We start from the raw sequence: 12,564 nt of genomic DNA on the forward strand, positions 1-12,564 counted from the left end.
GATTGCAGCTTACATTCCGCAAGGCTTTGTGTCTGACCGGCAGCTGACTAGTGTCACACGTTCTGGGGGAAAAAACTACAACTGAGGCTATGGGCGTCATGCGTCCTACTTATCACATCGGATGACGTCGGACGTCGGAGGAGGTCCTCGACGACGGCGCATCGACGTCATCGACGCAGGACGCAGACGCCGAAAAAAAGTTTCCGAGGCAACACAGCTGTGGTGATTACATGTCATAGATATGGAATACGTCGTCGGACCATCCCATCGAAAGAACGTTACCAGGTAAGAAAGTAACTTGTTCTTCTACTCGGTCTTCTCCTTCCTTGATAACATCGAAAGAGAACCACAGCAAACCACTGCTACTCCATGGCTCTGCAGGCTGCACTGTGTTGTATTCCACTGGTCTTGTCCAAAAAGGATGTGAGCAGTGGGAGAACCCAGAGCTAGCTTTGTATTCCATGCGTCAATTATAAGTAGAGCAGGGATTCTGCCGTTGAAAAGGTAGTGCCGGAAAAGTGAGCAACATTGCAGCTTTACTCCCAAATATGCCCGCCCTCATCCTTCCCCATGCAGTAGTTGGCTGTGGAGTGGGAGCAGGAAGCTGTACATGGGACGGCAGAGCCCAGCCATGCTATATTTATTTAATCGTCCGTACTGAAGAGGAGTCGGGGGTGATTACCGGCCATTGTATCCAAATGTTTTCTGCCACCTTTTTGTTTGATTTTCTTGTATTTGTATTTATTTATTTGTAAAGCACAGCAGAGCCTTGAGGCAACTGGGCCCTAATCTTGCGGGTTACACATGCATGAATAAACAGGCAATACATATGGACGTAGATATGGCACACTTTACTCAAATTACTTTGCACAAATTATAGTCAGATATTTACAAAAGGAATTGAATGGCGGAGAAAATGTTAAGCATTTTACTTTAAGGCGCGGATGGGTGAGGTCCTTCTCAAGGAACCAATTTTTAATCTTCATACGGCATCGTGCAAAGGACTGTTCCTTTCTAATGTAGATAGGGAGCGCATTCCATTTCTTTGCAGCAAGGACTGGGAAACTGACTCCACTTGCACTTTGTTGGTTAGATCGTGAGATGGAGACGCAGTGCGCTTGTGCAGTTCTGGTAGGTCGCGTCGATGTGTTGCGTGAAAAGGTGTCGGATAGGTAAGTGGGCGGCTGGTTGTAGAGACACTAGTGAGGGAGAGTGACTTCCAATGTATCCTTTGCTTAATATTAAGCCACTTTATGGTCTGTCTAGTTGTTGTGATGTTTCCTGGGAATGTTGCATACCGATCTGACGTTATTTTGCATAACTTGCATTTTATTGATGTTTTGTTGAGAGGTGCCCAAGTAGAGCGCATTGCAATAATCAAGTTTTGATAAGACTAATGCTCTCGCTACTGAAATACAATTAGTTGTCAGGTAGGGACGGCGGGCCGTGATGAGCTTGCATGTGTATGCAGTGGAGGATGCTAAGGCATTAGTTTGTCTCGTAAGTGAGAGGGCTGAGTCGATATAGATTCCAAGGGTTTTTAAATCATTGGCAACTTTAATATTATTGCCGTCTATGTTGAGAGATGAATATGGCCCCTACTTTTTTCAGTTTGGTTGGAGATCCAAGAAGGAGCAGTTCGGTCTTTTCTTCGTTTTGACAAAGACTGTGCTTTGCCATCCATATTTGTACGGTGCTGTAAATATCGTTGAGTATCTTACTGTCTACGGTGTGGTCACCAGTGATAGGTATGAGTATCTGGGTATCATCCGCCTAATTGGTGTACGTGATACCCAGATAATCAAGTATATCGAAAAGAGGCTTAGCGAACACATTGTAGAGAGTTGGGGAAACGCAGGATCCTTGTGGAACCCCACAAGTTGCTGGCGATGTTGGGGTAGATGCAGAGAGTGCGAAGAACCTCATGGACCTGTTGCTAAGGAATGATTCAATCCAAGCGTTGGCTTGGTCCCAGAAGTGTGCCGTAGAGAAGTGTTTACATGTGATTTTATGGTTCAACAAGTCAAATGCCGCAGATAGGTCAAGTAGTAAGAGTAAGGCAGATTTACCTCTGAATTTGTGTCTTCAGGTCAATCAGCAGTGTGTCTGTCCCATGTCTGGTGCTAAATCCTGATTGTCTTAGTACTAGCAGATTGTTTTCAGATGCTGCTGTATCTGGAGGTAGGCTGCATGGTCCAGAAGTTTTTGCATAAAAGGGACCGTTGTAATGGGTCTATAGTTTGATGGGTTGTTAAGGTCTAGGGATGTTTTATTTTTAATTGTGGGAGTACCCAGGCATCTTTCAGATTATTGGGCACAGTATTTGAGTTAAATGAGGTATTAATAGATGTAATGAAGGGGGCAAGTACGTTGGCTGCCTCCTGGATAAGCTAGGCAGGACAGGTGTCGGCCTGGCAGTTAGATGGTTTGTGTGCTAATATAATTGTTTCCACTTCTTTACTAGTGAGATGCTTGAAGTTAAATTGAGGTATATTCAATTTGGTGGAGGAGGGGGCATGTCTTGTGGGATGGCAGTATCAATACGTTTTTTAAAAATTATATTTTGTTAGGAGTAGGCTAATTTTATCTTGGAGCGCATTCTGTATGTTAGTACACCATAGGTTGTCTTTAGTACAAGTATCGGGTGCGGGGGCAGGAAATTCAAGTTCTTTCAGAATGTTAAATAATTCCTTTGTACTGGACTTGGCTTTGGCTATGCGATCATTGAAATTCTTTTTTAGCCTGGACGATGGCTGTTTTATAGTTGAATGTGGCGGCTGTTAAGTTGTCCTTCTTGGACTCCGAGGGGGAGTTTTTCCAAGTGGATTCTGACCATCTTTTCACTTTCCTTAGGATCTTGAGTTGAGGGGTGTACCACTTATTGATGTGAGCGCGAGGTTTTGATTTCTGAAGTTTCAAGGGTGCTATGGTGTTGACGGCTTTGAGGATGTTATCATTTTATATGTTCACTAGGACTATTCGGTCCGCGTGCAGTATGCTTGAATGAGTAATTGGTTTTTGTAGAAGTAGGAAGTTCTTTAATGTGAGATTCCGTTGACTTTTCGTCATCATAGCAGGAGCTTGAGTTGGTGGGCTAGAAGGTGCTTCCTTGTTGATGGTGAATTTGATTAAATGATCAGTCCACGTGCAGGGGTTATTGGCAAGTATGTTAATGTTGCAGTTCAGGTCTGCTAGCCAATATAGCGTTCTTTCTTTGCTATGGGTAGGGTTGTTTATGCGATGTAAGAACCCTAGCTCGGAGATGGTGTCCTTAATGGCAGAAGCTTTTGAATCTTTCAGATCATGGAGGCCTAAGTTAGTCTCCTAAAATAATGACTTGGGAATTACTTTTGGTGTTGGTAGACAATAAATGTGATATGTCATTTTCAAAGGTAGTGGTTGGGCCTGGGGTCCATTAAATCAAATGCATAGTGATAGTGGATGTGGATAGTTTGATGGATAGTAGTTCAGCAGTCGGTAAGTGTTGCTTGTTGGTCATTCTTAGATCTAGCGCTGTTGTAAATGATTGAGATTCCTCCTTCCTTGTATGTATTCCCATCCATGTCTGAGGGCAGAATGGAGTAGTTATCTGTAATGACCAGGGATAGAGCGGTGACTGATGCTGTATTTAACCATGTTTCTGTAATGGCAATGAGGCAAACGTTGTGAAGTGTTATGGTGTCAGCTATATCCAGAGCATGTGCTTGGAGAGATCTGGCATTAATGAGTCCTGCTTTGATGGTGGTGGCTGAGCTGCTGAGTGTGTGCGCCTGCGACTTTGGTTTCTTAACCAGTCTGATGGGTGGCATAATGGTATTGTCAGTAGAGGTGGTAACTAAAACATTGTTAGACTGTGTAAGGTGTTGGCATGATGATCTGGAGCCAAGTCTGTAGTTTCTCAATGCTAACGGACAAGTGGTGGTGATGCCTGGTGAAGGGATAAATCCAGGTAACTGGAGTGGCTGGGTCGTAGTATCGTCTGATGGTAGTGTAGCATGTGGTTTAGTTACTGTGGCGTGCGAGCATACTGGAGTCGAGGCATGGTTGTGAACATTTTGAGGGTGGGATGTAATCAGAGCATGGAAGAGTAGTTGTCATGGTGAGACATGTGATGGTGACGCTATGACCCGGACGGGTGTCCATGTGTTTTGGGTTGGGGGAGCCTATCAATGATACTGTTTTGGACATGTGAAGGTGGGTAGAGCCGTAAACTAGGAATAAGAGCACTAATTGTAGTGGCAGCATGGCTAGTGTCCGGGTGGATAAAGCATTGGACAAATACACTTTGTGAGTTAGCATTGGCTTTGCGGTCCGCATAGGAGCATTAGCATGGGGCAGGCTAGTTCACCCTGTTATAGTTTGCCAATGTGCACGCCACGTGGATCAGAGCGAGGTGGGGGGCGTTAGCAGCAAGGGAAAACAAAGCAGAATACAGAACAATTTGTAGTGCGGACGTAGGGCTACAGTAGGTACGTTTTACAGTAGTGGACTCATGAGTTGGCAGAGCCATGAGCAATACGGAAAATACAGGGTGAAATGCACACTATTGACATACAGGGCGGAACGCAGCACCATTCACAATTCTAGTAGCTGTGAGGCGTAAGGAACATAATGGGCGAGATGCACCTAATTAGTATACAATGCAAGGTGAAGCACAAGGCAAAATGCACCACAATTAGCAGTACGGCAAGTAGGTTTTTCTAAGTGTCATTGGTCGAGTAACACGTAATGGGCACACATAGAATGCAATGTGTAACAGCGCATGTAATTAGGTAATCAGTAGATGCGATATGCACGGCAACGAGCAAGATCAACCTAATATGGCACAGAGGGAGCATCCGGGTTTTAGGTACTTCAGGTATGTTAGGCTCGATGAAATCATTGTTCATATATATCAGAGGCATGGGACGTTATATGGTTCAATAGTCAAATGCAGGTGCTATGGCACACATAGGAGGCATTACAGGGTGATACAAATGGCTAGGTAAGCAATAGATGCAATATGTAACAGGACACAGTGCACATCGAAGAACAGGACCAGAATACTATAGCAGAGATGGAGTACCCATAGGCTATAAAGCGATGCAGTGGCAGATTACGCATAGCGTTAGTAGGGAAGTAGGTTGCTGGCTACTGCTATGTTTGCTGTTTGGTAAAAGTATAGGTGACGAATCGTGATGTTGGTAGCTAATGGCAGTACAAGGCAATCAAGCAATAACATACGCAATATCAGAAACAATAGCATACGCAGTACTTATAGAGCGTTATGGCAAAACACTTAGGCAGTCGGATGCGTGGGACAGGCTAGAGGAGGCAAAGGTGTGGCTGGGACCCAAATGTGATGTAGATCAGCCTTCCGGTGTGTAAGTCAGGTTAACAAGCGTAGTTGGCCGTAGTGTCAAGTTTTTTAGCGGCAGGGGTTACAAGGTAATTTAACAAAGAATAAATTGTTACCGTCCTAGCCTGACTCTTTTGTTTGTGGATTGTGATCCCAATCCCTCGGTCCTGCAGGCCTCCCTTTGTCGCACCCTAAGCCAATAGTTTTTCTTTTATTTTCACTCTCTCGTGTACTTATTTTCATGCATTTGTATTTGTAGCACAAAAGTCTGATCTTTCTTTTTCCCTAAAGTTTGAAAAGTAGCACAGAACTGTCTTCTTTCGGTATTGAAAATGTGTCGAAATACCAGCACAACATCCTGTGCAGTCTGTATTCAGTCGTCCACATTTCCACTGTACGACTTGGTTGGTCCTCGCACCTGCAGCAAAGGCAACCCTGTGCTGCAATTCAATCATAGAATATACTTGCTAGTAAATGGCCTCCATGTAATGGGGACAATGCATTATTTTACAAGCAAAATCCTTGTTTGTAAGAATGTTCAATTGTCAAAGTAAAATCTTTAACTCTTATCTTTTTTGCAAACGTCTGTTTTTTCACATTAATATTTGCATAACAAGAAAGGTCCCAAGCAGGAGAACGGATTGGGGCTACTTTTGAACAATATTTAAAATCTCAATACAAGAATATATATCTTGAGAAAGCAATTAATTACCAGTATTTGCATTGTCCTCTGTACTGTTAATGCTTATTTTAATATATGGCTTGAGCTACTTTGGGACCCTTGTCTTGTCACTTGTGTGACCTACTTCATTACATTTTTACTGGGTCAGAAAGCTTGTAACATGTACATGAAACTCATTTTAGCTTTGACTTTAATTATTGTTTTTTTTTTTTGTAATTTGTCTTTAAGGTTCATAAAATGATAGCAGAGTTCAAGTTGATTCCAGGCCTGAATAATCTGTTTGATAAACTGATCTGGAGGAAGCATTCTGCATCTACCCTAGTACTCCATGGTCACAATCAAAACTGTGACTGCAGTCCGGTAAGTGGCTTTCTGTTATTTTGGCCCACATGGGCTCTTAACCATGATAGTCTGTAAACTAAAGATGGCAATACCAAGCTTGGCCTCAGACCGGTCTGCTGCAAGAATAACACCTAATTGTATCCTTGAGAACATTTTCGAAAGTTGTATATAAAAGTGAGCTGTTCGTCTTATTCCAAATAGAGAAGCAGAAAGTATAAACTGAAAGACCATCATTCTTGGAGGGGAAACACGACATAGAGCTTATAAAATGAATCTAGTCACCCATTTTAGTATCCTAGGTTTGTGACCCAGATAGTTGCTTACTCTAGACACTGTTACCTGTTCTCAGTTTATTATTTCTGCCCTACTAATATTGTTGCTCTCTGCCTGCACCAGTATTTTTAGGTTTTTCTTTGCCAACACTTGTGCCAACAGAGGGTAAATTAACAATGCATTGCAGCTCATCATTGAGCAGAGGCATACCATGCTTTTCATCCAGAGTTCGGTCCGGTATATGTGTGGCAGCAACGACTGCAGAAGATCAAAGGCAGACCTTGCTCTTGTCTGCCACTTCATTCGAAGGAGTGAGAGATATGTGAAGTACCTGCACTTCCTCTGCCATCACCTCTGCTTCTGTGGATTACTTGCTTCCATTGGATTTTCCTCATGAACAAGTCATGCGATTCAGATTTAATTTGTAGCTATCTAAACAATTAGATGTAAGACGGAAGTTGATTTCTGCTGAAAACAACTTTTGCAGATTCTGTGAATTAGCAGATCAACCTGAGACCATTCGACATGTTTTTTTTAAAAAAACTTTGTTTATTAAGGGAACGGTTCACAGCAAGATAATTCTCATAAGCAGTGCGACATAGCATGAGCATAATATCGACAATGACATATAGCTATGGCAATGAGGCAGGCATCGTCACCTAAGGTGACTGAGTAGGTGTTACATCAGCATCAGATCACACAGGTTCAGACGTAACAGCGACCATATATCTTTGGGACGATAGGGCGTTGGGACTGATGAGACAAAAAGTTCCTCATCGTCATTCACCATACATAAGTCTTTCAGGAAGTTGGATCGGGTAGGCCCTGCAGCGGATTTCCAACATTTAAGGATGCAGCGTTTGGCAATAACACATGAGATATTAAAAAAACCTTCTTGTGGTTTCCTTCACCTTTCCAATGTCACCAAAAGGTATTTCAGGGGGGATAGAGCGGCTGGGATCGCCGTTATCTCCTCAAGGAGCTCAGCCACTTCTCGCCAAAAGTCTGCAATAACAGGGCACGACCAATACATATGGTACGCTCCAGCATCGGGGGCGCCACATTTCGAACATGTCCCTGTGCAACCCTCTACAAACTTAGCCAGCCTAGCCAGGGAGTAATGTAACTGATTCAGGATTTTAAATTGAATCAGTCGGAGTCCTGAGTTCATAGAGACCTATTTGGTGAGTTGACAATATCGGGCTCATTTCACGTCATCAATCTGGGTACCCACATCCCGTTCCCAGGTTTCTCTAATAGTGTTTCGTGAGGGGGAATGCGTTTGCAACAAGGTGTATAGCGACGAGACTCCCTTATTATGACCATCCGTCGTCACCACAGCTCTAATGCATTTGTGTGTCTGGGGTTCTGCCGGGAAGGAAGGCCATTTAGCAGCAAAAGTTGTTCTCCTCCGATAGTATTGAAGGCGCTTAAGTTGGCCACCCCCGACTGCACCCAGGAAATCTGTGAGTTCACAAAACACGCCATCGGGGAACATGTCTCGCATCCTGAAAAGTTTATGTCCCAGGTTTGCTGAAGGGCCTTGTCAAAGGTCGGGGAAACACTAGAGCAGTTCCACAGGGGTATTTCGAATGGATTGTGTCCTCCCACGTATTCCTCATCTTATGATAATTCGTTCTCTCCAGCTTCGATGCTTCGGAAAAAAAAATTCTCGGCAGAGGGCGCTGTGCTCGAGGTCGTGGCGTCGATTGTCCCTCGACGGTCTCCGTACAGTGTCGAAGTCACTGATGGTATAAGTAGCTTGAGCCGCGCCCGTAGCTCCAGTTCCGTTTTTCCGATCGCTTTGCTATCGTGAACGGCGCGCTCCGAGATTTTCTTCGTGAAAATGTCATCTTCTTCAACTCCTTCGACACCCAAGACTGGGTTCAAGAAGTGTATCGATTGTGGATCGAAAATGTCGATCACTGATCCTCACCGAGTTTGTCTCGGGTGTCTCGGTTCTAGTCACCGAACCGACGACTGTGGTTCCTGTCAGTCCATGACCGAGAAGGCCCTTCGTGAAAGGAGAGGTAAACTGTCGGTGGGGAGGAAAGCCTCTAAGAAGGCTGTGTCCAAAAAGCATAAGAAAGCGACCGATTCGAAAGAATCGGATCGACATAGACACTCCAAGAGATCTCGATCTAGGAGTAGATCGAGACACTTCTTCCTCGTCAAAAAAACTGAAGAGGAGACATAGATCTCCCTCATCGTCATCTTCTGAGTCGACCGAAGAAATTCGATGTCCGACAAAATCGGATTACCCCAGAAAATGTGAGGAATTCTGTAAAAAGATGGAGGTTTTCGAGAATGCGGCCCCGACCCCCTCGAAAGAACCTCGGACGAGCCATTCCTCTAAGGTCGCTCCATTGGACGACAAAGAGAAGTCGAGAACTACCTTGGTAAAAGCCAGTAGTATCGAAGATACTCGAGTCGACGCCAAGTCGTCGAAGACTCCTCGAGAGTCGAGCACATCTCCGGTGCCTCATAAAAAGCTCAAGTCATCGAAGGCTTCGACGCCATCGGCGTCGACTGCTTCAGCATCGAAGCCAAGAGCGTCTTCGACACCTGTATCGAAGTCGTCTTCGAAGTTCCCGTCAACAACCTCGAAGGATTTTTCTATTCCCTCGAAGGAAATTGTTGAGGAAGAAAGGAGATTTACTATGTTGCCTAGAACAGACTTTTTTTTAAAGCTATGTCCTCAATTTGAGGAATCTGGCTCGGAGGAAGACGAAGTCACTCCCTTTGGAGTTTCATATGGCACAAGACAATTTCCTGAGGAACTCATTGATCAGGAATCTAGAATGAGAGACCTGAGTGATACTCTACACTCTGCTAGTGGAATTGACACCTCCCCAGAGTTAGAATTTGCCAAACCTGCCCCTGCAGATCATGCAGACTGAGGGTACAGAGGTCTTATGAACAGGGTAGTAGAATACATGGGTTGGGGTAACACTTCACCCGTGTTTGAACAGGACGACATGACAGATATAATTGTCAAAGGTCCTCAAAAAGACCCAGTTCTCCCCTTTCATAGGGCTCTTCAGAGAACAGTAGAAAACAATTGGGAAAATCCTGATAGCATTGCTGCTACAAATAGTAATTTCCCAAAGAAATACAGACCAGCTGGTACGGATCCTGAATATTTAAACAGACATCCAACTCTAGAAAGTCTGGTTATTCAGGCTGCATGCACAGCAAAACAAACTGCATATCCCACTATCCCTCCGGATAGAGAGGACAAGAAAGTTGATGCGTGGGCCCGTAAAGTTTTCACTTCAGGTAGCATGGCCCTGAAATCGACAAATGTCACCTGTACCCTGGCCAGGTTTACCCATACCCTGTGGGACTGTATTTCGGCGGCGGCTGAGCATATTCACGAAGGCGAGGAAAGGGAAGGCTTCCTGAATATATTCAGACGGAAAGGAGGCAATAGGGGAATGTCTCCAGTCTGGACTGAATACTGCTGATAGCATCAGCAGATCCATGGCTACAAGCACTGTGTTGCGCAGATTTGCGTGGTTGAGGAAGTCTGGGTTTGCACAGGATGTGCAATCCAGACTCCTTAACATGCCCTTTGTTGGCTCGAGGCTATTTGGCAGTAAGGCTGACGAAAGCCTAGAAAAACTCCAGACCTCGAAGGCGGCAGCTAAATCTCTTAGTGCCTTCATGCACCAGCCTCAGAAAACCTATTCAGGATCATCTTCCTGGAGAGGTTGTTCTTTTCGGTACTACTCCTCATTTGGTAGAGGAGGAGGACAGGCTTCTCAAAGAGGCAGAAAAAACTTCCCTCGTGGTGGACGAGGCAGAGGTGCAAAATCAGCCTCGGGAGCGGCATCTTTGCCCTCAGCCACTCCTGCAGCCGCCTCCAAATCTCTGAGACCTTGCTCCACAAGACATCAGTGGGAGGTAGGATCTCGCAACATCTGAAGGAATGGCAAGGCATTACCTCAGATGTTTGGGCACTGGAAACAGTAGCTCAAGGTTACTGTCTCCCCTTTCGAAAAAGGCCTCAGAATCATCCACCAGGAGCCAACTCCGTAAAAATTCCAGACCCCCTCCTGTTGCAGGAAATTTTAACCCTGCTAGAGAAAGGTGCCATAGAACAGGTACCTGTAGCGGAGAGGAACAGGGGTTGATACTCCTCATACTTTCTCATCCCAAAAAAGGACAGAGGTTTGAGACCCATCTTGGATTTAAGAAACTTGAACAAGTTCCTCAGGAAGGACAAGTTCAAGATGGTGACCCTTTCTCAGATCCTTCAGGCTCTACAACTCCAAGACTGGTTGGTATCATTGGACCTTCAGGATGCTTACTTTCATGTGCCAATCCATCCAGGGCACAGAAAGTACCTGAGGTTCGCGATTGGCAATTCTCATTATCAGTTTCGAGTTCTTCCATTCGGGTTGACCTCCGCCCGAGGGTTTTCACCAAACTGTTGGCAGTTGTGGCAGCAAGTCTCAGGCGAGGAGGTATTCACATATATACCTACCTGGACGACTGGTTGATCAGAGCAAGTTCTCCAGAACAAGCTCAGGAACATCTTTCGATCACCTGCCACTTCCTCCACAAACTGGGCTTCTCCCTCAATTTCAAGAAGACCCACATGATACCAACCCAGAAACTCCAGTTTATCGGAGCAGTCTTGGACACTTCATCGGGAAAAGCCTCGCCTCCCGAAGTGAGAGCTCTCCACATCCAGCAGATGGTAACGAAGTTTCAGAATGCCCAACATCTAACGGCCTTCGATTTTCTCAGGTTGCTCGGCCTCATGGCATCCTGCATTTTCCTAGTACCAGAGGCCAGGTTGAGAATGAGATCCCTTCAATGGGCACTCGGAACTCAGTGGTCCCAGTTCTCAGGGAATATGTCGGATCTTCTGCAAGTCCCGAGCGCAGTTGCTCAGGATCTACTATGGTGGGCTTGCAACGACAACATTCTCAAGGGAGAATCCTTTTGGCAACCATGGCCGGAGATAACAGTAGTGACGGACGCCTCACTCGCGGGGTGGCGAGCACACACCAACGATCTGACAATCAGCGGTCGTTGGTCTCCATCAGAGTCCAAACTACACATCAACCTATTGGAGCTGAGGGCAATCGGACTAGCGCTGAAGGCCTTTTTGCCCTCTGTACAGGGAAAGAATGTCCTGATAATGACGGACAACACAGTGGCCATGTACTACCTCAACAAGAGAGGAGGAGTAGGGTCACTACCACTGTGCAGAGAGGCAATGCAGCTCTGGTTCTGAGCAATACGAGAAGGAATCTCTCTATCGGCAATTCACCTAGCCGGAGAGCAAAACACGGCGGCAGTCGCTCTGAGCAGGCAGAGCACAGTCTCCCACGAGTGGGAGCTAGCTCAGGAAGTCCTTCAAGAGATCTTTGCCCTTTGGGGAACCCCTCAAGTGGATCTGTTCGCCACCGCGACCAACCGGAAGTGTGATCAGTACTGCTCAAGGGAATTTCCTCAAAGAGGAGCTCTGGGAGACGCATTGGTAGTGGAGTGGAAGTTTCCACTGCTGTACGCGTTTCCCCCAGTCCCCGTGATTCCTCAAGTAATCAGGAGGTTGAGAAAGTTCAGGAAAACCATGATCTTAATTGCCCCGGATTGGGCCAGGAGAATGTGGTACCCGGACCTTCTAGACATGTCCATCTGCCCTCCAATACGTCTTCCGCAAAGAGAGGATCTTCTTTGGCAAGAGGAAGGTCGGGTTTCTCCATCCAGAGGTCAAGACACTCAACCTTCACTCATGGTTTCTGAGAGGTTGAGATACAAGGATTGGGATCTTCCGGATGACGTAGTGGAGATCTTGCTTTCGGCCAGAAGGCCAGCAACAAAATCTTTATACCGATGTCGCTGGAACAAGTTCAGTAACTGGTGCAAAGATAAGGATGTGGACCCTTTTCAGTGTGGCACCCCAATGGTGCTT

General features: G+C 45.6%; 1 protein-coding gene across 1 annotated transcript in view; it reads left to right on the top strand.

Annotated features, from left to right (window-relative positions):
- TRPC4AP (transient receptor potential cation channel subfamily C member 4 associated protein) overlaps window positions 1–12,564 on the top strand; it is a 1,405,828-nt gene that overhangs the window by 560,774 nt on the left and 832,490 nt on the right. Inside the window, exon 10 of the mRNA XM_069652258.1 lies at window positions 6,249–6,380. Within this exon, the coding sequence (XP_069508359.1) occupies window positions 6,249–6,380 (132 nt within the window). The remainder of the gene's footprint in view (window positions 1–6,248; window positions 6,381–12,564) is intronic.

The sequence above is a fragment of the Ambystoma mexicanum genome, chromosome 3p (assembly GCF_040938575.1).
Source record: "Ambystoma mexicanum isolate Mex_15411 chromosome 3p, UKY_AmexF1_1, whole genome shotgun sequence".
NCBI lineage: Eukaryota > Metazoa > Chordata > Amphibia > Caudata > Ambystomatidae > Ambystoma > Ambystoma mexicanum.